Consider the following 25556-nt stretch of genomic DNA (forward strand, 5'->3'; position numbering starts at 1 on the left):
CATTGTGTCGATGTACCTCAGTTTTTTAATCCAATCATCTGCTGATGGGCACTTAGGCTGTTTCCAAATCTTAGCTATTGTAAATTGTGCTGCTATGAACATAGGGGTGCATATATCCTTTCTAATTGGTGTTTCTAGATTCTTGGGATATATTCCTAGAAGTGGGATCACTGGGTCAAATGGGAGTCCCATTTTGAGTTTTATGAAGAAACTCCATACTGTTCTCCACAGTGGCTGCACCAGTCTGCATTCCCACCAGCAGTTCATGAGGGTTCCTTTTTTTCTGCATCCTTGCCAGCACTTGTCGTTTGTTAACTTGTTGATGATAGCCATTCTGACAGGTGTGAGATGGTACCTCATTGTTGTTTGGATTTGCATCTCTCGGATGATTAGTGACTTTGAGCCTGTTTTCATATGCCTCTTGGCCTTCCTTCTGTCTTCTTTCGAAAAGTATCTATTTAGATCCGTTGCCCATTTTTTGATTGGGTTATTTATCTTTCTTGTGCCCACTCTCACCTCTCCTGTTTGACATAGCGCTGGACGTATTAGACATTGCGATTATACAAGAAGAAGAAATAAAAGGCATCCAAATTGGAAAAGAAGAAGTAAAACTGTCCTTATTCGCAGATGACATGATACTGTACATAGGAAACTCTAAAGACTCCATCAAAAAATTATTAGACTTAATAAATGAATTCAGCAATGTAGCAGGATACAAAATTAATGCCAAGAAATCTATGGCATTTCTATACACCAATAATGAACTTACAGAGAGAGAGACTAAAAAAGCAATCCCATTTACCATCACACCAAAAAAATTAAGATACCTAGGAATAAACTAAACTAAGGAGGTAAAATACCTATACGCGGAAAACTACAGGATACTGAAAAAAGAGATAGAGGAAGACATAAACAGATGGAAGAACATCGCTTCTCGGCCTTTTGGCTAAGATCAAGTGCAGATGAAAGAACATACTGTGTTCATGGATTGGTAGAATTAACATAATTAAAATGCCCATACTACCCAAAGCAATCTGTAGATTCAATGCACTCCCCATTAAAATACCAACGGCATATTTCTCAGACCTAGAACAAACTTTCCAAAATTTCATCTGAAATAAAAAAAAGACCCCGAATAGCTGCAGCAATCCTGAGAAAGAAGGACAAAGTAGGTGGGATCTCAATATCAGATATCAAGCTGTATTACCAATCCACTGTTCTCAAAACAGCCTGCTACTGGCACAAAAACAGACATATAGATCAGTGGGATAGAATAGAGAACCTAGAAATTGACCCAACCCAAGCCACTATGCTCAATTAATATCTGACAAAGGAGGCAAGAACATACAACGGAGTCAAGACAGTCTCTTCAATAAATGGTGTTGGGAAAATTGGACAGATACATGCAAAAAATGAAATTAGACCACCAACTTACACTATACACAAAAATAAACTCAAAATGGATAAAGGACTTAAACATAAGATGGGAAACCATAAAAATACTAGTGGAATCCACAGGCAGCAAAATATCAGAAATATGCCGCAGCAATTTCTTCACTGATACAGCTCCTAGGGCAATGGGAACTAAAGAGAAAATAAACAAATGGGACTACATCAAAAATAAAAAGCTTTTTCACAGCAAAAGAAAACATCAACCAAACAACAAGAAAGCCTACCGCATGGGAGAACATATTTACCAATGTTATCACCAATAAGGACTTAATCTCCAACATTTACAGGGAACTCATACAACTCCACTCAGTATTCTTGTTGAACAAATTATCTTTTCCTCATTATGTGGTCCTGGTAACCTTCTCGTAGATAGTTTGAACATATATGTGAGGGTTAATCTCTAGGCTTTCTATTCTATTTAATGATTTATAGATTTTTCTTTAAGTCAATACCACACTGTTTTTATTATGTTAGCTGTGTACATATATTTTGAAATCTGTAAATGTGGTTCTTCTACTTAGTTCTCCTTTTTAAAAAATATTACTATTGTTATTCATTGTCCCTTGATATTTCATATGAATTTTGAGATTATTTTTCTTTCTACTTCTACCAGAAAATGCTTTTTGGATTGTTGTGGGGACTGCATTGAATATTAAGACTGGTTTGGGTAGTAATGACATCTTAACAATATTATGTCTTCCATTTGCGGATGGAGACTTTTAATTTAATTGTGTTTTCTGTAATTTCTTTCAGCAATATTTTGCAGTGTTCCATGTACAATTCTTTCATCTCCTTGTTTAACTTTGTTTCTAAGTATTTCTTTTTTTTTGATGGTATTGTAACTCCAATTATTTTCTTTTTAAAAACAGAACATGATTATATTTTAGTATACAACATTTGTACAACCCCCCAAAAAAAAGCCCAAACCCAAATCACTATGATAAAGTAATAAAAAACATGTTATATCATTTGCTTTGCATGACCAGTTGTTGACATCTTTAGTCTTTCAGAGCTTCTCAGAACCAGTAACAAATGTATTAATAATCAAGGAACTGGAAAAAAATGAAATAATACAAATGACAATTAAAGAATAAGAATGTATGATGTTTCAGATAAACAATGACAGAAGAATAATTTGTCTATAATATCACACTGTCAAAGAATAAAAACATTACTAATATTTTATAGTTTTGTACACTTTCAACACTCTTAAGCAATAACTGGAAGACCGATTGATGAGGAATATCTACAGTTAGTGGAAAAGCTACAGTTTTGATTCAAAATATAAATTCAGGATATCCTCAGCCATAGGATATCCAATTAATTAAAATTATTTCTATTAATCAGTTGAACAATTTCAAAATAAGTTGTATAATAGTCAATGTATTGGCCCCAAAACACTAATTGGCTATCAATCTGTTTATCAGCACAACCCAAAAGGATGTGCACAGAAATCCATTAAGAGTAGATAACAGCATAGTGAATCTAGTCCATGAAATTATAATTATGTATGGTGTCAGGTGAGTACTAGAAGTATCTGGTGGAACACTTTGTCAAGTATATGGTTGTCCAACCATTATGCTGTACACCTGAAACTAATACAATATAATACCAAATGTAAATTGTAATTGAAATATAAAAAACAACAGTATATAATACTGGGGAATAAAATTAAAAGAAAAAAAACACTTGAAGTAAAACTATATACTTAACAAATTTCTATGTCCTCTAAAATCTCAAAAAGATGATTTTTAATGAATATATTATATATTTAGCCTATCATAAGTACTATTAGGAACATATGTACTTAGTACTCATGAGAGCACTGTAGTAAGGCCTTGCAATGACAAGTCCTAGGCTTCTCTGTAATGATGTCTCTCCCAATCGCTCTCCCTGGATTCAGTCCAACAGCAACAATGAAAATAGTCAACATGCCTGAGTATCATTCTCTCCATGATACACTTTAGGTCACTTTCAAACATGAGGTTTCTTAGTCTCATGCTTCTGATCTGCACAGAATGTCCACTGCATTTCAGATTATTCATTTTAAGTGTATGGACACACAATAAATTGTTTTGATTTTCTACCCTGCAATTCATTTATTAGTTCTAAGAGTCTTTTATGTGCGATCTTTTGTGTTTCTTATATATAGGATCATGTCAGCTCTGAACACTGGTAATTTTACTTCTTCCTTTCCAAGTTAAAAGTCATATATTGTATTGCTTAATTGCTCTTGGTAAGTTTTTGAATATTAAATAGAAGTGGTGAGAGAGAGAACCTTATTAGGTTGAGGTAGATGTCTCATATTCCAGTTTTCTTGAGGGTTGTTTATCACATAAAGGTGTTGAATCTTGTGAAATGCATCTTTTGCATTAGGTGAGATCATGTGGATTTTACCCTTCATTCTGTGAAATTGGTATATTACATTGAAGACTTTCCTATGTTAAATAATCCTTGTATTTCAGCAGAAAACAATCTCAGTCATGGTGTATAATTCTGCTAATATGATATTGAATTCAGATTGCTAGTATTTTTGTATTAATATTCATCGGGATATTGGTCTTAATTTTTTTCTTGTTGAACATTTTGGTATCAGGGAAATGATGGCTTCATAAAATGAGATTGGGAATATCCCTTCTTTGATTCTGTGGAAGATTTTGAGAAGGACTGGCATTACATCTTTGTAAAAGGTTTGGTAGATATTACCAGTAAAGCCATAAGTTCCTGGGTTTTTGTTGTTGTTGGAAGGTCTTTGATTACTGCTTCAATCTCCTTACTAGTTGTCTCTTTAGATTTTGTTTCTTCATGATTTAGTCTTGATTAGTTGTGTATGTCCTTATCTTCTAGCTTATTAATAACGTGAATGTAGTAAGGTATTGAGCTTTGTCTCAAATATAATGAATATAGTCATGCACCACATAATGTTATTTAGGTCAACAAGGGACAGCTTCATTCACATATAATCTTCTGTGATTTTGGTCACAGAAGATTATAATGGAGCTGACAAATTACCATCACCTAGTCCAGTCGTCAGCAAACCACTGCTCGCGAGCCACATGCAGCTTTTTGGCCTCTTGAGTGTGGCTCTTCCACAGAATACCACGTGTGGGTGTGCACGATTAGTGCGATTGAAACTTCGTGGCCCATGCACAGAAGTCGGTTTTCGGCCTGGGCGAGACTATTTTGAAGAAGTGGCATTAGAACACTCAAGGGGCTAAAGAGCCGTATGTGGCTCACCAGCCGTGTTTGCCGACCACTGACCTAGTCAGATCATAGCCGTCGTCACTTCATGTGTTTGTAGTGATGCTGGTGTAAACATACTGCACTGCCAGTTGTATAAGAGTGTAGCAGGCCAGTTCTATACAGTACATAATACTTGATAATGATAATAAATGACTATGTTACTGGTATATGTATTTACTGTGCTATACCCTTTATCATTATATTAGAGGGTACTATTTCTACTTATAAAAATGAATTTGCTGTGAAACATTATGCCATTTTATACCACTAGCATCCTCCTACATCTTGTGTTACTGCATCTTCTTGATTGCATCATTTTTTTTTGTGCTTGACCTAATCTCATATTTTATTGTTCATCAAGTCCCCTGAGTATACAAAATCACTGTTGCTTGTAAGCACCCACTTTGAATAATTGATCTGGTAACAAAATTAAGAGTGATTAAGTACTACAAAGGAGGAAAACCAGTGATGTTTATGGCTTGCCAGTCAGGCACATTTCATTCTACCACAGCCTGATCTTGAAGAACAAGAACAAAGTTACAGAAGCTGTGAAAGGATCTCTTCATGGAAGGCAGCAAAACTAACAAAAGAAACTTCCAATGACCTGCAATGAAGACCAGACACAGAAGTGTATCTCTCTCTGCACCAAGGTGATCATGGCCAAAGCAAAAAGTTTGTTTGTGATGCTAAACAGAATTTGGCCCAATTTCAATGTTGGGTTTACTGTCAGCTCTATGTGGTTTCAATAATTCCAGAATCATTATTCACTATGTAATATACAAGTAAGTGTTGAGAATGCCAGAGCTGATATGAAGACAGATGAAGAATTCTTGGAAACTCTAGGTAATCTGATTGCCATAGAAAATATTCAAAATGGATAAGACATCCCTATTCTGGAAATCGATGCTTGAAAAGACTTTTATCCATAAAGAGTCAAAGTCAATGCCAGGTTTGAAGACTTTTAAGAATAGAATAATAATGTTGCTTGGGGCAATGTCACAGGCTACAAATGGAAATCCTTTGTAATCTGGCACAGTGAGAACCCCTGGTCTTTTTTTTTAATTTCTTTATTGATTATGGTATCACATAATTGTCCTCATCCCCCCATTCCCATCCCAAACACCTCCCCATGTATGCCCCCACCCCCATGTCGTCCATGACCACTGGTTAGGCTTATATGCATGCACACAAGTCCTTTGGTTGATCTCTCCCCCTTACCCCCACCCTCCCCTACCTTCTCTCTGAGGTTTGACAGTCTGATCGATACTTCCCTGTTTCCGGGTCTGTTTTTGTTCATCAGTTTATGTTGTTCATTATTTCCCCTAGATGCTTGAGATCATGTGATACAAGAAATACACTTATAAGAACTGAAAATGAGACAAGCCATAATGGTTATGCTGAGAGGCAAATGAATCAGTCTGTAGTGAGTTCCTTTCTGGGGCAACAGTTCTTTTGAGCCCCAATTTCAATGTCAAACAGTTCCTTATGTGTACATGTCAGCAATGATATTTCAGATCTGGTTGGTGGACAAATGGTGGCCCTGTCTTTTAAGCAAATCAATGAGCATGTACTGCCTTGCCCTACAGAAGCAATAAGTCATGGACGATTCAACTCCTCTTGCAGGGTGCCCTCCTGAATTGCTGTGCCAGCAAAATGGAGTACTGTTTGGAGAAAAACAACCTCTTGAGATTTTGGTGATTATTGATAATGCTCCCAGACATGGTCTTTTAGTTGGTGATCTTTATCTTAATGTTAAAGTGGTGTTTCTCCCTCCAAATACCACCTCTTTGATTCTTCCAATGGGAAACAGAATTATAGCAGATTTTAAGGCCTGCTATCTAAGGAAGTCCTTTGCCAAATTATTGCTGCTAGTGAAGGAGCCACTGAGAAGACGATGCCATTCTGGAATATTACAATATATATGACGGAATCAAGAACCTAGCTTGGGCTTGGGGTGATGTCATGCAGGAATGTATGTGTAACATTGGGAAGAAAACACTCAAAAGGTTCCTCCATGACTTGAAAGATTTTTCCAAGGAGGGAAGGTCGCAAAATGCAACAAGGCTGTGGTTGACATTGAAAACTTTAACCTGGGTGTGGATGAGGATGACATTGAGGAATTCCTAGAGATGGTTTCTGAGAATTTGGAGTAACTACAGGAACACAGAACTGAAGAAGAGGTAAGAGAAAAGAAAACTTCAGGAGAAGGAAAAGAAGAAAATCCCCAGAAAATATAGTGTTTAGGTTTTAGCAGAAGTTTTTACAGACATCAACAAGCTCATTAAAAAATTTGAAATCATGGTCCCCAACACCAAAATGTTTCATTAACAGAGAGGAATGTTTATCCAATTTGTTGACCTACAGTTTCCACAGTACCCTATCTAATAAAAGCGTAATATGCAAATTGACCATAACTCCAAGACACAATATGGCCACCCCCATGTGGTCAAAGATGGCTGCCCCCATGTGGACACAAGATGGCTGCCACAAGATGGCTGACAGGGGAGGCCAGTTGTGGGCAGTTGTGGGTGACCAGGCCAGCAAGGGAGGGCAGTGGGGGGGTACAAGGACTGCAGAGGAGGGCAGTTGGGGGCGACCAGACTGGCAGAGGAGGGCATTTGGGGGAGACCAGGTCAGCAGGGGAGGGCAGTTGTGGAGGAACAGGACTGCAGGGGTGGGCAGTTGGGGGGGCCAGGACTTTAGGGGAGAGCAGTTGGGGGGGACCAGGCATGCAGGGGAGGGCAGTTGTGGGCGATCAGGCCAGTAGGGAGGCCATTTAGGGGGACTGGTCCTGCAGGGGAGGACAATTAGGGGCAACCAGACTGGCAGGGGAGGGCAGTTAGGGGTGACCAGGCCAGCAGGGGAGGATAGTTAGGGCTGACCAGGCAGGCAGAAGAGGGCAGTTAGAGGAGACCAGGTCAGCAGGGGGGGCAGTTGCGGGGGAACAGGACTGCAGGGGAGAGCAGTTGGGGGGGACTAGGCCTGCAGGGGAGGGCAGTTGTGGGCGATCAGGCCATCAGGGAGGGCAGTTAGGGGCAATCGGGATGGCCGGGGAGCAGTTAGGCATCGATCTGGCTGGCACTGAAGTGGTTAGGGGGTGATAAGGCTGGCAGGCAGAAGCAGTTAGGGGCAATCAGGGAGAGGCAGGTGAGAGGTTGGGAGCCAGCAGTCCTGGATTGTGAGAGGGATGTCCAACTGCCCGTTTAGGCCCGATCGGGATCAGGCCTAAACGGCGGTAGGATATCCCTCAAGGGGTCACAGATTGGAGAGGGTACAGGCTGGGTTGAGGGACACCCCTTACCCCATGCACGAATTTTGTGCACTTGGCCTCTAGTTCTCTTAGAATCTTTTCTAAAATGTTTGTGACATTAGTTTTAATGTCCTGACTTTCTTTCCTTATATGGAGCTTTACCTCTTCTTCTCTTGGTTACTCTAGCTAACAGTCTGCCAGTTTTCTTGACCATTTCAAAGAACCAACATTTTTTTTTGACTCTCCCTATTTTTTCATCTCTAGATTTTATATCTATTTATTTTATTGGGTTCATTTTGTTCTTTTATTTTTAGTTCTTTTAGGTTTAATGTTATGTTTTTCATTTGAGATCTTCTTTGTTTTTTTTTAAAATATGGTTTCTAATTGATTTTAGAGAATGAAGAAGGGAGAGGAAGAGAGACAGTCATCAATGAGAGAGAAATTTCGATCAGCTGCCTCCTGCTTACTCCCCACCATGGATTTGAGCCTGCAATCCAGGCATGTGCCCTGACAGGGAATTGAAACAGTGACCCATTGGTGAATGGGATGGCACTGAACCAACTGAGACACACAGGCCATGGTTCTTTGTTGTTTAATGTATGTGTTTACAGCTAAAATTTTTTCTCATAGCCCAGATTTTGGTGGATCCCATAAGTTTGGGTATGTTCTATTTTAATTTTCATTTTTCTGAAGGTATTTTCTAATTTCCTTTTCACTTCTTTGGGTTCATTAATATTTCAGAGTATATTGTTGAAGTCTCACAGTCATGTGAATTTTCAAAAATTTCTTCTCTCATTAATTAGTAGTTTCATTCCATTGGCATTAGAAATGATACTTTGTATAATTTCAATATTTTCAAAGTTGTGAGACTTGTTTTGTAGCCTAACAGGTGGTTTGTACTGGAGAATGTTTATGTACTCTTGAAGAGAATGTGGTATATTTTTTTCTTATTGCGTGGGATATTCCATATATATTTATGTAGATATGTGCTAACAAGCAAATCTATGATGAAAAAATGATAAGAAAGCAACAAACCATCTTTCCTAAAACTATTGATAAAGACAAAATTGATTTCCAATTTAACTTTTAAGAATTTCTGTATTTTTTTCAAACATTCACTGGAAAAATAATATAGTGACTAAAACAATGTTTATTCTCAAACATTTTTTAAATTATTTGGATTTCAAGCAGTAAGGTAATAAAAACAGAAAAGCAGCATTAATTTTATCTGTTTCTTGTCAATGCCATTAGACTAAAAATACCATTTCTTAAAAAAATAAAACACACCACAATTTACCAATTTTTTTCATGCTATATTCTTAAATTTGTGTTTGCATTTAGGTAGTATGCCCACAAATTATTAATTGAAATGATCAAAAGGATGGAGAAATAACTTAAGCAATACTGTGTTGTTGTTGTTTTTTGTTGTTGTTGTTTGTTTTTTGTATTTAGTATCCAAAGAGGATATCTTCAGAGGCATTTTCAGTTGTTATGGCACAGCTGATTGGAGTTAATCTGGGATTAAGATATGATGACATCTATAATTGTTACTGTCCAGGAACTGCATGCATTATGAATCCTCAAGCAATGTAAGGTGTTGTTTCTATAAACTCTATGTAGTTTTTGGTGAAATGTTTGTAGTGGTCTTTGATGTATAATTGCTTGCAATATAACTTATGAGTAAAAAGATTTTTATTAAATAGATATGTCGTTATTTAAAGATTATCAAACACAACTAGGATTTGATATTATAGAAAATGTGCTTAATATTTTTATATTTAATGTGACAGTCCACAGAGAAAGTATTTCTTGTTAGTGACTTTCTGGGGCTTGCTATAGTCTTGAAGTGAAATTTATTTATTCATTTTGAAAATGTAATGAGCAGTGACTGTGTTGCAGGATTGTGTGCTTGCCTTACCAATGGTTAACAAGGTAAGTGAGTCCTAAATATCTTATATTAGTGCATTAGGGACAGGAAAGAAAAAAGTGGCCATAGAATAAACAAAATATAAACATCTTGCGATAGGTGCCCAGAAGGAGGTAAATAGGGAATACATGGGAAGAGAAAACTTTCTAATACTAGTAATGTGGCCTAGGAAATAATTCTGTAGGGACTTGAAGAGAAGGAATGAATCCATTTACCTAAAGAACTTATTGAATACCATTCGGGAGGGCAGGTGAGTGATACTTGGATGGCAACAAGCTTGAGAAACTCAACAGACTGTTATGAGGAAATTGAGGGGGTAAGGGGAAACAATGACAACCAAGAGACATAGCTTGGAGTATAAGGACATATATACAAGGAAAATAAAGTGAAATGCAAGGAGGCTAAAGAACACTGAGTCAGGGGAAGAAGTCCAGGAGTAACTCACATAGGGTATGTAGGAAAGAGCCTGATCGTGTAATCATGATGTGAGAGGTGGGATTTAATGATCAATGTAGCAAACCACATTTTAAATTGATTTATACAGTACGGCTAATAAAAATTATCTTAAAATGAATGAATAATACATCAGAGGGAAAATATTGTAATAACATTGGGGAGATGATTATCATAATTACATCAATTTATTAAGATTGAGAGAAATGGAAATGGCAAGAATTGTTTGTAGATTATTGGATATCACAACTTAACAGATAGTGAAAAAGGCAAATGTTTTAGGAAAGGAGAAATTGGGAAATCTTGAGGCAGTTTTAAATGCTATTTTGGGGGCTCTGAGTCATTTATTAGAGTTAAGCCCACAGTTATATAATCAGGATATCTGAAGACAAGGGATCTAGAATGTGTGAGCCATCTGCATATTGATGGGAATTAAAACCATGACCAGTTCATTTAGAAAGAAGTTGAAACTAGTTAAAGAAGTGCCCTAAGATGTAGCTCTGTGGGCTTGTCATAGAAAGGAAGGCAGTATTAGAATTAGAGAGGATGGCTCCATATATAGGGAGAACTATGTTTTAAGAAAAGGAAGAAGATGGAAGTCGGATGGTAATTTAGTTCCCCCAAGTCTCTGACAAAATAAAGAGGGAAACAAGCAAAAAAGCAATAGCATATTCTACATTTCCCAAACTGAAACACACCAAAGATACCAACAGGTGGGTTCAATTCACTAACAAAATAAGACCCTCATGAAGTAAGTGTAGGAGGAAATATAATTAACAAAGTGATGTCACTCATTTGTGGAATATAATGAACAACATAAACTGATGAACAAAAACAGATCCAGAGACAGAGAAGCATCAATCAGACCCTCAAACTTCAGAGGGAAGGCAGTGGAGGGTGAGTGGGAGGGGGAGAGATCAACCAAACTTGTATACCTGCATATGAGCCTAACCAATGGACACAGACACTAGGGAGGGTGAGGACACGAGCAGGGGGCGGGAGCAAAGGGGGTAATGGGATAAGGACACATATGTAATACCTTAATCAATACAGAATTAAAATAAATTAACAATGTGGGGCCTCTAAAAATCTCACAGACCTGGGAGCTCAGAAATCATTGACTCATCTACTTAAATAGAACTTTTGTGTGTCAAGCACTGTTGTGTTTTAATATACTCTAACTCATGTCACTTTAACTTCCTCTACTTGCTAGAATTGCATTATATTAAATTATAATATAAATGAACTCATTGCTTACATTTTCCATGACTTGTATTAAAAAATCAAAGCGCTCTCCCCTCCTCCTTGTTTTTCTCTGACTGAAGTTGTACAGAATTAATAGTGCTATATTGAAGAGTGTTACTTTGATAGTGATTTTACTCCATTTATCTGAAGAATGTGATTTAATTTTAGACGTTCCCATGGTGTAAAGTTGTTTAGCAGTTGCAGCGTGGATGAATTTAAACGTGTAGTTTCACAGCCTGAATTTGAATGTCTTCAGAATCAAACCATTTCCAAAGTGGTGGTCCAAGGAAGAGAAGCAACATGTGGCAATCGAATTGTGGAAGCGGGAGAGCAATGTGATTGTGGCACCGAAGAGGTTAGTGTCAGTCATTAATGGCATAGCTAAAGACGTGTTTTTCCGCTCATCAGATAGTGCTATAAATAGAGATGTGAAACACAAGGGAAGGGCTTTTTGTCAAATGTTGCACCATTTCATCAACTAAGACATGGAGATATTGGGCATGTGAGGATGGACTCTTCCTGATTTTGAAACATTTGAAGAATTTAAGTATGGAGTAAGTGTAGCATGGATTCAATACAATTTTGTTCATTGTGCAACCATTAGTAGCAACACTCACCTTTCTGTTTCATTAAACTAGCACCCTCAATAATATAGTCACCTAAATCATCTCCTGAATTTTTCCCAAGTGAGTACTGGTTCCCAAAATTATACAATGAGTGTTGTTTACCTCCTCATCTCTTAATTTCAGTCCTTGCATCTGGGCAACTTCATTTATTTTAACTTGGTTGAACAGAACTGAATAAATCATAATGCATCATTAATTATTGTTATATTTATTTCTTGCTATCTTTTTTCAATTGTGCTTGGTAAGATAATTAATCAGTGAATTTTGTTGTGACTGTCTTCATGTACTTAGCCATTGTGATGTGAATGATATAGATTTTCTAGAAAATATGAAGGCTCTCTAATTATTAGTGAAAATTCCGTATAAATTGTTTGCATTGCAATTGTAAGTGAATGTAATTTTTATTGTCTGACTTCTCAGCACTTGAGAAATTATATTGATACCTCCAATAATACAGTTGTATTTGCCTACTTCTCACTAGAATTTACTTAATTCATTCTTTATATTTTGAAGCTGTTTTATATGGTACAAACTTTTTATAATAGTTATACCTTCCTAGATATTTACTTTGTACTGTCAAATAGTGAAACATCTTATCTCTAATGCTGCTTTCTGTTTTAAAGTCTGACATATCTACCTCTATCTCCATCACTATCTCTGTCTCTGTCTCTATCGATATGCACACACCAGCTTCGTATCATTTAGCATGTCCCCAATATTTCTCTATTATCATTTGGTTTTTCTATACTATTACCTTCAATATCTACATTGTTTTCATTTATTATTTAATCTGTATTTGATTTATAAGATTATCACCTTAGACATTATTGTGATAAGCATTTTTATTATGTTTTCATTTTTATCATGCTTATTTAACGTTTAACCATATCTGGGATACCTTTTCCAAAATAACAGTGTTTATGACTCAACTAGTTTATATACAATGTTTGTTAATATTTCATTTCTATCACCTTACACTTTATAGTAAAAAGTACATTGAAACATGGTTGCTTTATTTTACCTACCATTCCTTTTTTTATTTTTTAATTTTAATTTTTTTAATTTAATAAATCTTTATTATACAGATTATTACAATTGTTCCTCTTTTTTCCCCATAGCTCCCCTCCACCTGGCTCCCACCCCACCCTTTGCCCTTACCCCCCCCCACTGTCCTTACCCACCCCCCACTGTACTCATCCATAGGTGTACGATTTTTGTCCAGTCTTTTCCCGCACCACCCACACCCCTTTCCCACCGAGAATTGTCAGTCCACTCCCTTTCTATGCCCGTGATTGTATTATATTCACCAGTTTATTCTGTTCATCAGATTTTATTTATTCACTTGATTTTTAGATTCACTTGTTGATAGATATGTATTTGTTGTTCATAATTTTTATCTTCACCTTTTTATTCTTCTTCCTCTTCTTTAAAAATACTTTCAGCATTTCATATAATACTGGTCTGGTGGTGATGAACTCCTTTAGCTTTTTCTTATCTGTGAAGCTCTTTATCTGCCCATCAATTCTGAATGATAGCTTTGCTGGGTAGAGTAATCTTGGTTGTAGGTTCTTGCTATTCATCACTTTTGAATATTTCTTGCCACTCCCGTCTGGCCTGCATAGTTTCTGTTGAGAAACCAGCTGACAGTCGTATGGGTGCGCCCTTATAGTTAACTAACTGTTTTTCTCTTGCTGCTTTTAATATTCTCTCTTTGACTTTTGCTCTTGGCATTTTAATTATGATGTGTCTTCATGTGGTCCTCTTTGGATTCCTCTTGTTTGGGGTTCTGTGCGCTTCCTGGATTGGTAAGTCTATTTCTTTCACCAGGTGGGGGAAGTTTTCAGTCATTATTTCTTCAAATAGGTAGGTTTTCAGTATCTTGCTCTCTCTCTTCTTCTGGCACCCCCATAATTCTGATGTTGGTACGCTTGAAGTTGTCCCAGAGGCTCCTTACACTATCTTCATATTTTTGGATTCTTTTTTCTTTTTGCTTTCCGGTTGACTGTTTTTTGCTTCTTTGTATTTCAAATCTTTGACTTGATTCTTGCGATCCTCTAGTCCGCTGTTAGATCTCTGTATAATATTTTTTATTTAAGTCAGTGTATGTTTAATTTCTAGTTGGTCCTTTTTCATATCCTCGCAGGTCTCTCTAAATTTATCGGCCTTTTCTAGAAAATTCTTGAAAAACCTTATAACCGTGGTTTTGAACTCTATATCCAGTCATTTGCTTTCCTACATTTCTTTCATTTGTGATCTGTTACTTTGTCTCCATATTTTCGCTTCTTCCCTGAGTTGATAGAGTGGCTTTGTGTGCTAGGTGTCCTATAGGGCCCAGTGGCTCAGCTTCCCCAGTTACCTGAGGTGGACACTCTTGGTGCACCCCTTTGTGGGCTGTGTGCACAGTCTTGTTGTAGTTAAGCCTTAATTGTTGTTGGTATCACTGGGAAGAATTGACCTCCAGGCCAATTGGCTGTGAGGATCAGCTGTGTCTACGCTGGGAGAACTTTTGTGCTGGAGACACCCTTATGAGACAAGACTTGGAAAAGCCTCTGTGCTCAGCTTGGATGGGGCGGTGTCTCAGGGCGGAGCAGACAGTCTTGGCTTCCCATCAGCCCTGCCCTAATAGGCCCCTGTATCTCAATGTCCCATGGTAATCACTGCAAGCACCTCAGAGAGAAAGCCGCCCTTGAGTTCCGCCTGCTGCCAGACAGTCCAGTTTCTCCCCGAATGAGTCTGGGTCCCCAGATTTTCACCTGGAACTGGAATTCAGTGCAGTTGGGAGCTTTTGTCTCCCTCCCACTTGAGAAAGCCAGCCGCACACTCAGTTGCCAGTCCTCTCTGCCCACGCGTCTCAGTACCTCTGCCTCCTACAGCTCCTCTGAGTCTCAGTGTGCTTTTCTCTTTTCTTCTAGTTGTAAACTTTCCACTCAGCCAGCCTTCCTGTTGTTCTGTATGATGTCTTTTAGTTGTAGTTTTGAAATTGTGCGAGGCAGCAGTTTAGGTATTAACCTATGCCGCCATCTTGGTTTCCCCTTTAGTTTTTTATATATGTCAAAGATTCCTTCTAAAATTATTTCCTTAAACTATATTTTAGGACAACAGTCTTCTTGAAAGGAAGTCCTCTACCTATGATTGTTTAGCAATAAATATTTTTCATTCTCATCATTTCCTTGTGATATATAATACACATGAAGGATATATATGAAATATGGATGGAGAGTGTATTGAACTATAAGCACCTGAATAATTTACACTTAGGCCAAAACAAATTTTACTGATGCCGAAGAAGTTCTTTGTGTGTCCTCTCTCAACAACATGCCTCTTCCCTCAAAACATCATATAGAATTTGATGGTAATTGTATCATTACCTTGCTTTTCATCATAGTTTTACATCCTACTTTTTGCATCTTTAATGCAATGTGTTTTTTTTGACTGTTTACTACTTTTATACAATTTACAATCATATGGTTTATATCATTTAGTAAATTGGTCTTTCACTCAATATTGTACTTGTCATGTTTATCAGTTTCCTTAATGTAGATATAATCCAATTGTTTTCATTGTTCTTAGTATTAATTTTATGAATATTATAAAGTGTCCTTTCTATGTCCATGAAAACTTAAATTTATTTCATTCCTTGACTATTAAGATTCATGCAGTTATGACTGTTTTTGCACATCCCTGCTGTTATACATGTGCCTTCATTTCTCAAGGGTGTATACCAAAAGGTGAATCTGCTATGTCAATAGGTATATATGTATGCTAGTGGCCCGGTGCATGAAATTCATGCACATTGAAAGGGAATTAATTAGAGGAAATATTTTCATATTGCTATTTGCACTTTCTCTATAATAGAAGTGTGAGAGATGAAAGGAAATGAGTAAAATGTATATGAAAATAATACATAATTTTATTAATAAATAAACAATAACAAAATGATATAACAACAACAAACACATGATATAAAAACAACAAAAACATGATATAAAAACAACAGTGTTGTAAACAATGACTGATAAAGTGATTAAACTTATTCTAATACTAGAGACCTGTTGCAAGAAGATTTGTGCAATAGGCCCTCCTTCCCTTGGCTGCCGGCACCAGTTTTCCTCTGGCACCTGGGACCCGGGCCACAGTGGAGCCAAGTCTTCAGCCTTCAGTCTTCAGTGTTCGCTCGGTCGGAGCCTTCAGTCTTTGCTCATGCCTGTGTATGCAAATTAACCTGCCATTTTGTTTGGTTAATTTGCATACTCACTCCTAATTGGCTGGTGGGAGTCACGGAGGTATGGTCAATTTGCATCTCTCTCTTTTATTAGTGTAGATCTCCCTGTATACCACATTAAGAGTGAAAATACTTTCAGAGTGCTTGACTAATTTCCCTGTGTTGAAGTATTTACAACTTTAACTGTAACGTCACATGCTCTTTGAACTCGAGAGAAAGCAACATATAACTGACCATGTCCAAAAACGGGTTCAGGTAGGAATATTCCTACTCTGTCTAGAGTTTGTCCTTGTGATTTATTAATAGTCATCGCAAATGCTGGCATCACAGAAAATTGTCGTCAAATTAATTTAAATGGGGAGGCCAGTGTCAGATGGGGACAAATCAATTCTTGGTATCAGAACAACCTCTCCCTCTGCAGATCCTGTTAATACTTCAGCTTCGATTATGTTAGGTCATAATCTTTTGATAATAAATCTAGTACCATTACAAAGACGCATTTACTATTAAGATTTCTCAATAGCATGATGATTGCACCCACTTTCAATTTTAATTTATGACATGGCATTCCTGAAGGAGTAATACTATTAAGAAATTTGCTGGGAAAATTTTCCTTTTCAGCACGATCTGGTGAGTCAATGGAATCAACATTCAAATAGGTGTGAAAATCTTCATCGAGTATATTCAAAATTTCTTCATTTAATTTTTGAACGTGCTCATTTTTTGGACAAAGAATCACACATTTAGATATATTTTTAATATTATCTATAGATATACTATTTCCAAAGGGAGCTTCATGGGGGATTTAAATAATATCCATTCCTAAATGAAAACTGCTATCAAGTTTGCCATCTCCAAGTTTTACTATCCATTCACTATAAGCAGAATCCTCTGATCTCATATTTGTTTTCAGAGACAACTTTCTGAAACATCCCCAAACATCACAGTACTTTAAACTAATTTGTACTATGGCCGATCGCATAGCATGTGGTACAATACTGAGATGTTGTCAAAAATCCCCTCTGAGAAGGAGAACTTTCCCACCAAATACAACATTCAAATTCATAATTTCTCTTAGTAATCTGTCTATGGTGTTTAGAGCATGACTGAATGCCATGGTCTATTCATCAATAATAAGAAGTTGGGCCTTTTTAATGGTTTTAGCAACTTCACTCTTTATATCGAGTCTAGAAATTGAAGTTTCATTTAATGGAATTGTAATTTATATTGGGAATGAAAGGTTCTTCCACCAAGAAGTAAATTTTCAGCAATTCTTGTAGATGCTGTGGGTAAAACCATACCACCATGACCTCTAATATAATGTATTAAAACTTTATACAAATATGCTTTTCCACTACCACCTGTACCATCCAAGAAAAAGCATTTGGGGTGTACAGTTTGATCTTCGATGGCTGAAGTTATAGTCTGAAAGGCTGCCAACTGTTCATTATTCAGAGAACTTATCAAAACCTCTGCCTGTTGTCGCTTGTATGATTCATCACATGTATTTGCATTCATTAATAAAGTATAGTCCAGAAGTTTGAAATGGAACATTTCATTCCATGCAATGTGAATACCTCTTGAATTGTGTTAGCGGCATGCATTTCTTTCTTTCTTTTTTTTTAAATATATTTTATTGATTTTTTACAGAAAGAAAGGGAGAGAGATAGAGAGTTAGAAACATCAATGTGAGAGAAACATCGATCAGATGCCTCCTGCACACCCTCTACTGGGGATGTGCCCACAACCAACGTACATGCCCTTGACCGGAATCGAACCTGGGACCTTTCAGTCCGCAGGCTGACGCTCTATCCACTGTGCCAAACCGGTTTCGGCAGGGGCATGCATTTCACAGTTTACACAGGCACCTTCCCTTCGGTGTAATTTCCAACAGAAATCTTCAATAAAATAAGATTTATTATCATCCCATAATTTGTCTGCAGCAGAATGACATCCAAATACACATATGTATGCAAAAAGTTGCAGTAGTTGTTTGGGCATATTAAGGATGATTGCATTGTCAATCATATCTTTCCATATAGTGTCGTCAAGTAATAATCCTCTGTGTTTAGCAGCTTCACGAAATGTATCATAAATTACACCTCCTACAGTTCACAGATAATCAAAACTTATTGCACCTTTTACATGCAGAAGCAAAAGTCTAAGGTAATATTGTTCTGGTTCTCTAAAGCTCACAGTGAACAATCTACCTAATACTTTATTCCCACTCTTTGGCGTTTTGTCCACAAAGAATTATTAAACACACTAGAGGCCTGGTGCATGAAATTTGTGCACTTGTGGGGGGAGGGTTCTCAGCTCAGCCTGTGCCCTCTTGCAGTCCAGGAGCCCTTGGTGGATGTCCAACTGATGGCTTAGGCCCGCTCCCCATGGGAGAAGCTGCTGCCACCACCGCTGCACTTGCCAGCAGTGATTCCAGCTCAGGGCTTCTGGCTGAGCGGCGTTCCCCCCGTGGGAGCACACTGACCACAGGGGCAGCTCTTGCATTGATCATCTGCTCCCTGGTGGTCAGTGCATGCGATAGTGACGGGTCGTCTGCTGCTTGGTCAATTTGCATGTTAGCCTTTTATTATATAGGATTACATAATACTTTAATGTCTCATTTCCCAATATATGACAGTCACTTTTTAAAGTATGTTTATGCTGCCTGGCTGGTGTTTCTCAGTGGTTGAGCATCAACCTATGAACCAAGAAGTCACAGTTCGATTCCTGGTCAGGGCACATACTGGAGTTGCAGGCTAGATTCCCAGTGTGGGGTATGCAGGAGGAAGCCGATCAATGATTCTCTCTCATCATTGATGTTTCTATCTTTATCTCCCTCTCCCTTCTTTTCTAAAATTAACAATAAAAATATATTAAAGTATGTTTAGGCTAAAAATTTATAGTCTTTTAGTATTACCCAAACAATTTAAATATTTGTAGAAAGAGTTAAACACCTATTTTTTCAATAGTTTATCAGAATTACTACTGAGTCCACATACTATGAGAATAACAAAAGACCTAATCTTTTACTTCCTCTTAAATTCCAATCATTGAATCATAAATGGTACTCCATTTGAGATGATATTTTATGCAGAATGTTTGGTGAATTATATTAATTGTTAGTATGATTTCTTCAGAGCTCTTAATCAGGATAAATCCTATTTCAATTTTTAGGGTTACTGAGCTGTAGAATTAGATCTTGATGGCACTATTTAGCTTCAGATGGTAATATGACATAATGGAGATTAGCATAGACTCTGAAAGTTGAGGAAACCAAGCTCAAATAATAAGTGACATTCAGTGCTAGAAAACACTTATATTTAACTCCACCTGTGCATGAAATGTAAATGTAGAGATCAAACTTGTTTACATATGTAACACCCAATATAAGATGTAGAATATTTTTCTCAAGATTTTGGAAGTTTCTTTCTTTCCCCTTTCTGACTACTACCCTCAGAATTTCTTAATTTTCTGACCTTTATAATCATTGATAGTGCCATCAGTTTATGAAATTCAGATCAGTGGATTTATATGATGTATTCTCATTTGTGTCTCACTTCTTTTGCTCAACATAATATCTGTGAAATTAACTCATATTATTCTTCATATCAGGATTTTATTCTTTTTTTTGTAGGTGTGTAGTATTATATTATTTGAATTTACTACCGTTCTTCCATTTTCCTGTAGGCAGATTTGTAAGTTGTTTCTAATTTTAAAATATTAGGCATAAAGATACGCTAGACATCCTTTCACATATGATTTTGAAGACCTATATGCTCATGTCTTTTGGATATATAGAGCAGTAAATTTAATGATTCACGCTGTAGGCATATGTTTAGTTTTAGTAGATACAGTTTTGCATCCTTTTATCCAAGTTATACAACCACCTGCAGTGAATGAGAGTTCCAGATCCTGCAGATATTTGCCAATAATTAATATTACAAACCTATTTAATTTAGCTATCCTGATAAGTAAGTAATGGGGGAATAAGCTTGACTTTATCTGGAGAGATGATATTGAATATATTTTATATATTTTTTGACATTTGAATATTATTCTTTATCAGTTCTTGTTTACATTTGTGTTTTCTCTACCTGAGGTGCCTTGATTTTCTCCATATTGCTGAAGGATATTTTCATTGGAAATCGGACTCTGTTGAAAATTCTTTTATTTTTAGACTTTATGGTTTCTAATGGAAAACCTATTGTCATGAGAATTACTTTTTCCTTATAAAGTATTATTTGTCATTCAGAACTTTCAAGATTTTTTTGGTTTTTATTTTTATTTTTCAGAAGTTTGACTATGATATGGGTGTTGATATCTTTGGGTTTATCTCATTTTGTATTTGCTCACCTTCTTAAAATTGAGAATATCTGTCTTTTTACCAATTAGAAGAGTTTTCAGCCATTATTTCTTCAAGTACTCTTTCAGCTCCATCTCCTTTAATTTCTTCCTGGACTCCAAATGTTGTAGTTTTCTTTCTTTCTTCCTTTCTTTCTTCCTTCCTTTCTTTCTTTCTTTCTTTCTTTCTTTCTTTCTTTCTTTCTTTCTTTCTTTCTTTCTTTCTTCCTTCCTTCCTTCCTTCCTTCCTTCCTTCCTTCCTTCCTTCCTTCCTTCCTTCCTTCCTTCCTCTCTTTCTTTCTTTCTTTCTTTCTTTCTTTCTTTCTTTCTTTCTTTCTTTCTTTCTTTCTTTCTTCCTTCCTTCCTTCCTTCCTTCCTTCCTTCCTTCCTTCCTTCCTTCCTTCCTTCCTTCCTTCCTTCCTTCTTTCTTTCTTTCTTTCTTTCTTTCTTTCTTTCTTTCTTTCTTTCTTTCTTTCTTTCTTTCTTTCTTTCTTTCTTTCTTCCTTTGGTCGTTGTCATGACTCTACTGGTTCCTGTGGTTCTGATCTTTTTCTGTTGTTGTTTTTCAAGCCCATGTTCTCATTGGATATTTTTATTGTTATATTTCTTAGTTTCCTGAGTGTTTCCTCTGTCCCATCCACTCTGCTTTGAGCCTATTCACTGAGTTATTTATTTCAGTTATTATATTCTTCTGTACTATAATTTTCATTTGATTCTTCTTTATAGCTTCATTTTCTTTGCTGAGACTTTCTATTTACTTGCCATAACTTTTTCCCCCCATTTAAGGATGTTCAAAATCACTCATGTAAAGATTGTTTTGATGGCTGCTTTAAACTTATTATCAAATAACTCTGTCATCTCTACTATCTCAGTGTTAGTATCTATTATCTTTTTTTATTCAGTTCTAGATATTTCTGCTTCTTTATATGAATAATTTGATAATTGAATCCTAGAAATTTTGAGCATTATGAAACTCTGGATATTTTTCAACTCCGTTTTATTTGACTTTGCTTTGATACTGCTCTGGTAAGAGAAGGGTGAGATGCCACCTCATTATTTCAAGAAGAGAGTAGAAGTCCAAGTTCCCCACTTGGCCCAAGGTTTGTACGTGTGTGTGTGGCAGGGGGGCAGGGGCAGGGGGAGATGGGTATTCATTATTGTTATGAGATGGTGGGAGTTCTGGCTCCCTGCTATTCTTCTGCCAATATCTCCCCATGTGGAAGGATAGGTCTGCCTTGTTTCTATTTCTTAAGGTTTCCCCTTACATGACCCAGGACTGACTCCCACACGGACTAACTCCCACCCTGACTGACTCCCACCCTGACTGATTCCCACCAGGGACTCCCCCGACCCCCCACTGGCTCATGCCTGGGACTGACACCCCCCTTGTACTGGCTCCTGCCAGGACTGACTCCCACCCTAACTGACTCCTGCCTGGGACTGGCTCCTCGCCAGGACTGACTCCCACCAGCACGACCCTGACTGATTCCCACCAGGGACTGACTCCTGCCCTGCACAGCAACCTAGCACTGACTTCCGGTTGGTCAGCCTTTGGTTGTGATTGGTCGTTACAATCCTGGGCTTTTATTATTAAGACTAGAAGCCCAGTGCATGAAATTCATGCACAGGAGCAGGGGTGTCCCTCAGCCCAGTCTGCACCTTCTCCAATCTGGGACCCCTCGAGGGATGTCCGACTGCCTCTTTAGGCCTGATCCTGGATGGGCCTAAATGGGCAGTCAGACATCCCTCTCACAATCCAGGACTGCTGGCTCTCAACCACACACCTGCCTGCCTGCCTGCCTGATTGCCCCTAACCGCTTCTACCTGCCAGCCTGATCGATGCTCCCTTGACAGCCTAGTCACTCCTGACAGCCCTCCCCTGCTAGCCTGGTTGCCCCTAACTGCTCTCCCCTGCTGGCCTGGTTCCCCCCAACTGCCCTCCCCTGCAGATCTGGTCCCTTCCCACTGCCCTCTCCTGCAGGCCTGGTTGCCCCCAATGGCCCTCCTCTGCCAGCCCAGTCACCCCTAACTGCCCTCCCCTGCTGGCCTGATCACCCCCAACTACCCTCCCTTGCAGGCCTGGTCTCTCCCAACTACCCTCCCCTGCCAACCATCTTGTGGCAGCCATCTTGTGTCCACATGGGGGTGGCCATCTTTGACCATATGGGGGCAGCTGTCTTGTGTGTTGGAGTGATGGTCAATTTTTTATTAGCTAGGATAATGCTGTGGAATCTCCCAATAATAATAATTATGTGCATCAGAATCTTCTCTATTCAATAAGAACCAAGCCATCAAAGTTGAGTTATGCCTTTTAGCCTTCTATAAAACTTCAGCAAAATCATCAGTATGAATATATAAATTCTGGTTATTTGACAAATGAATAGCTAATCTTGTGATTGCATGAGATTGGTCATGCATTTGCACTGCAAAAAGTCTACAAACAGCCTCTGGAGCACTCACATATCTGGAGTCAAAGAAGTCCTATACTTCATCATGATTGATAATGTTTTTTTTCAGAAATTTGAATATTTGCACAGTAATGTCCTTTATAGATATAGTTAAATAAATATTTGACACTTTTAATCGATGCACAGACTTCAACATTTATATGACAGTTATATTTGAGGCACAAATACAGGTTATAAGGGGCAATTCAAGTGTTATTGACAACTTTATTTCCAATAGAAGTGGTACTACCAGATCTTCATTTGTATTTAGGATATCCATCAATATTTCCAATGGTTGCATTTTGAAATTCTTTTGGATATCCCTTTGAACATTTTTCATTTTTCATACATGGACTATTTGGATTTTGTATTCCACATGGTCCATGTACCATATTTGATTTTACAATTTGAAAAAGTCAAGGACACTGGTCTTCATCTGGAATTTCTGTCTTAACTATATGGTTAATGTCATCTTCTTTTCGTAATTTGAATTCACTATCTAATATCAATAATATGTAAGCATGAGGCAGTCCGCGTTTCTGAAATTCAATGATATGAATTTTAGCTATTATTTTGCCAAATAAATTGAATTTACATATATCATTTAAAAGAGCATTCAGCTTAATATTAAAAACTCTGGCTACCAAGTCAGGTCTGTTTTCAACTTTTTGCCACCATTGTAAATTGTTTCTAATATATTCCCTTTTGGGGTTGCATGTCATGGTTATGAATAAATTGGGCTTGCCATACTTTGTTACAATTGCCATAGCATCCTGATATCGCTGCTGCATATTTCTGGGACTAGCCTCAAAAGATGATGCAAGTATTATCATTTTACCAATCAGCACATTGCCATTTTCAGATCTAGATTTGAGATAATCCATCAAACCACTATATTTTTTCAACTCTCAACTTAGATTTATTTGCTTTGATGAAATTTATCCAATTGGCCTCCATTTTTGAATATGAATCCAAGAGAAACTGTTGAGTTAATTTTCCTGCATTTAAAATAAGATTGAACATGTCCCGCACAGAGAGATGAAATCCATAATACTGAATTTGTGTGACTCGTGTCCTTACATTTTGTGTAGTATTATTGTCGATTACACTGTTGTTTCTGAGTCTTAATGCAATATCTGTTCCCCAGCCTTTTTCTTTTTTTTTTAATTTCTTTATTGATTAAGGTATCACATATTTGTCCTCATCCCCCCATTCCCATCCCACACCCCTCCCCACACATGCCCCCACCCCCCTGTTGTCCTTAACCGCTGGTTAGGCTCATATGTCTGCACACAAGTCCTTTGGTTGATCTCCCCCTTTACCCCCACCCTTCCCTACCTTCCCCCCGAGGCCCGACAGTCTGATCCATGCTTCCTTGTTTCTGGGTCTGTTCTTGTTCATCAGTCTATGTTGTTCATTATTTCCCCTAGATGAGTGAGATCATGTGCTATTAGAAATACACATATAAGAACCAAAAATGAGACAAGCAATAATGGTTATGGTGACAGGCAAATGAATCAGTGTGTAGTGAGTTTCTATCTGGGCCAACAGTTCTTTTGAGACCCAATTTCAATGTCCAACAGTTCCTTATGTGTACATGTCAGCACTGACATTTCAGTTCTGGATGGTGGACAAATGGTGGTAATGCAGGTCCGACTCTGTCCGGTTTGGTCCTGGGAAATCTGCAGTGATGCACAGCTGCTAACTGCTAGTATGGGAAGGCCACATCAGTGTCTTCCATCTCTGGACTGCTTCTCTTCTGTCTTCATGGCTGGAGTAGTCCTGTCGATTCCTCTCTTGCTGGAATCCACATGTTCTTGGAGTTGTTTTCTGAAAATATACAAACATATTCTCGACCAAAGGTTAATAAAGGAATATTTTCTATAAATTTGACTTGGGATCCTATTTCAATTTTTGCCCAAATGATTTTCCTCTGGCTTGTTTTGACACCTTGTGTGTTTTTCATGGGTGTCTTGCTTTTAGCCTTACAATTAATTTTCTAAAGTATTAATTTTCTAGATGTAATTTACTTACAGGATATTTTTCCTTACATGATATTCCTCTACTATCCCCTCCTTTTTTGATTTAAATGTTAGGAGGCTTTTGAAAATTTTATAATGTAGTCTTGATGGCTTTTAAATTTTAAGTTTTTGCACTATAATATTACTGTTTTAGGTTCATTATATGGTGCACAATTTTATCATGAGATGAAGTACCAATAAAAATTTTAGTTGACACTTTAGGAACAACTTTTTGTCCGTTACAATTAATTTTTCTAGAATATTCACTTGTTTCAACTAGCCAATTTAAATTTGCCTGAAAACTTGACTACTATTTTACTGTCAAATTT

The 25556-nt window shown here is 37.4% G+C and overlaps 1 protein-coding gene across 1 annotated transcript in view; it reads left to right on the forward strand.

Moving 5' to 3' along the window:
- LOC307104492 (A disintegrin and metallopeptidase domain 3-like) overlaps positions 1-25556 on the forward strand; it is a gene marked incomplete at both ends in the record, with an annotated part of 119008 nt that overhangs the window by 47995 nt on the left and 45457 nt on the right. The window contains 2 exons of the mRNA XM_079779378.1: positions 9398-9534; positions 11739-11925. Coding sequence (XP_079635504.1) covers positions 9398-9534; positions 11739-11925 — 324 coding nt within the window. The remainder of the gene's footprint in view (positions 1-9397; positions 9535-11738; positions 11926-25556) is intronic.

Source organism: Cnephaeus nilssonii (assembly GCF_951640355.1).
Source record: "Cnephaeus nilssonii genome assembly, chromosome: 8".
NCBI lineage: Eukaryota > Metazoa > Chordata > Mammalia > Chiroptera > Vespertilionidae > Cnephaeus > Cnephaeus nilssonii.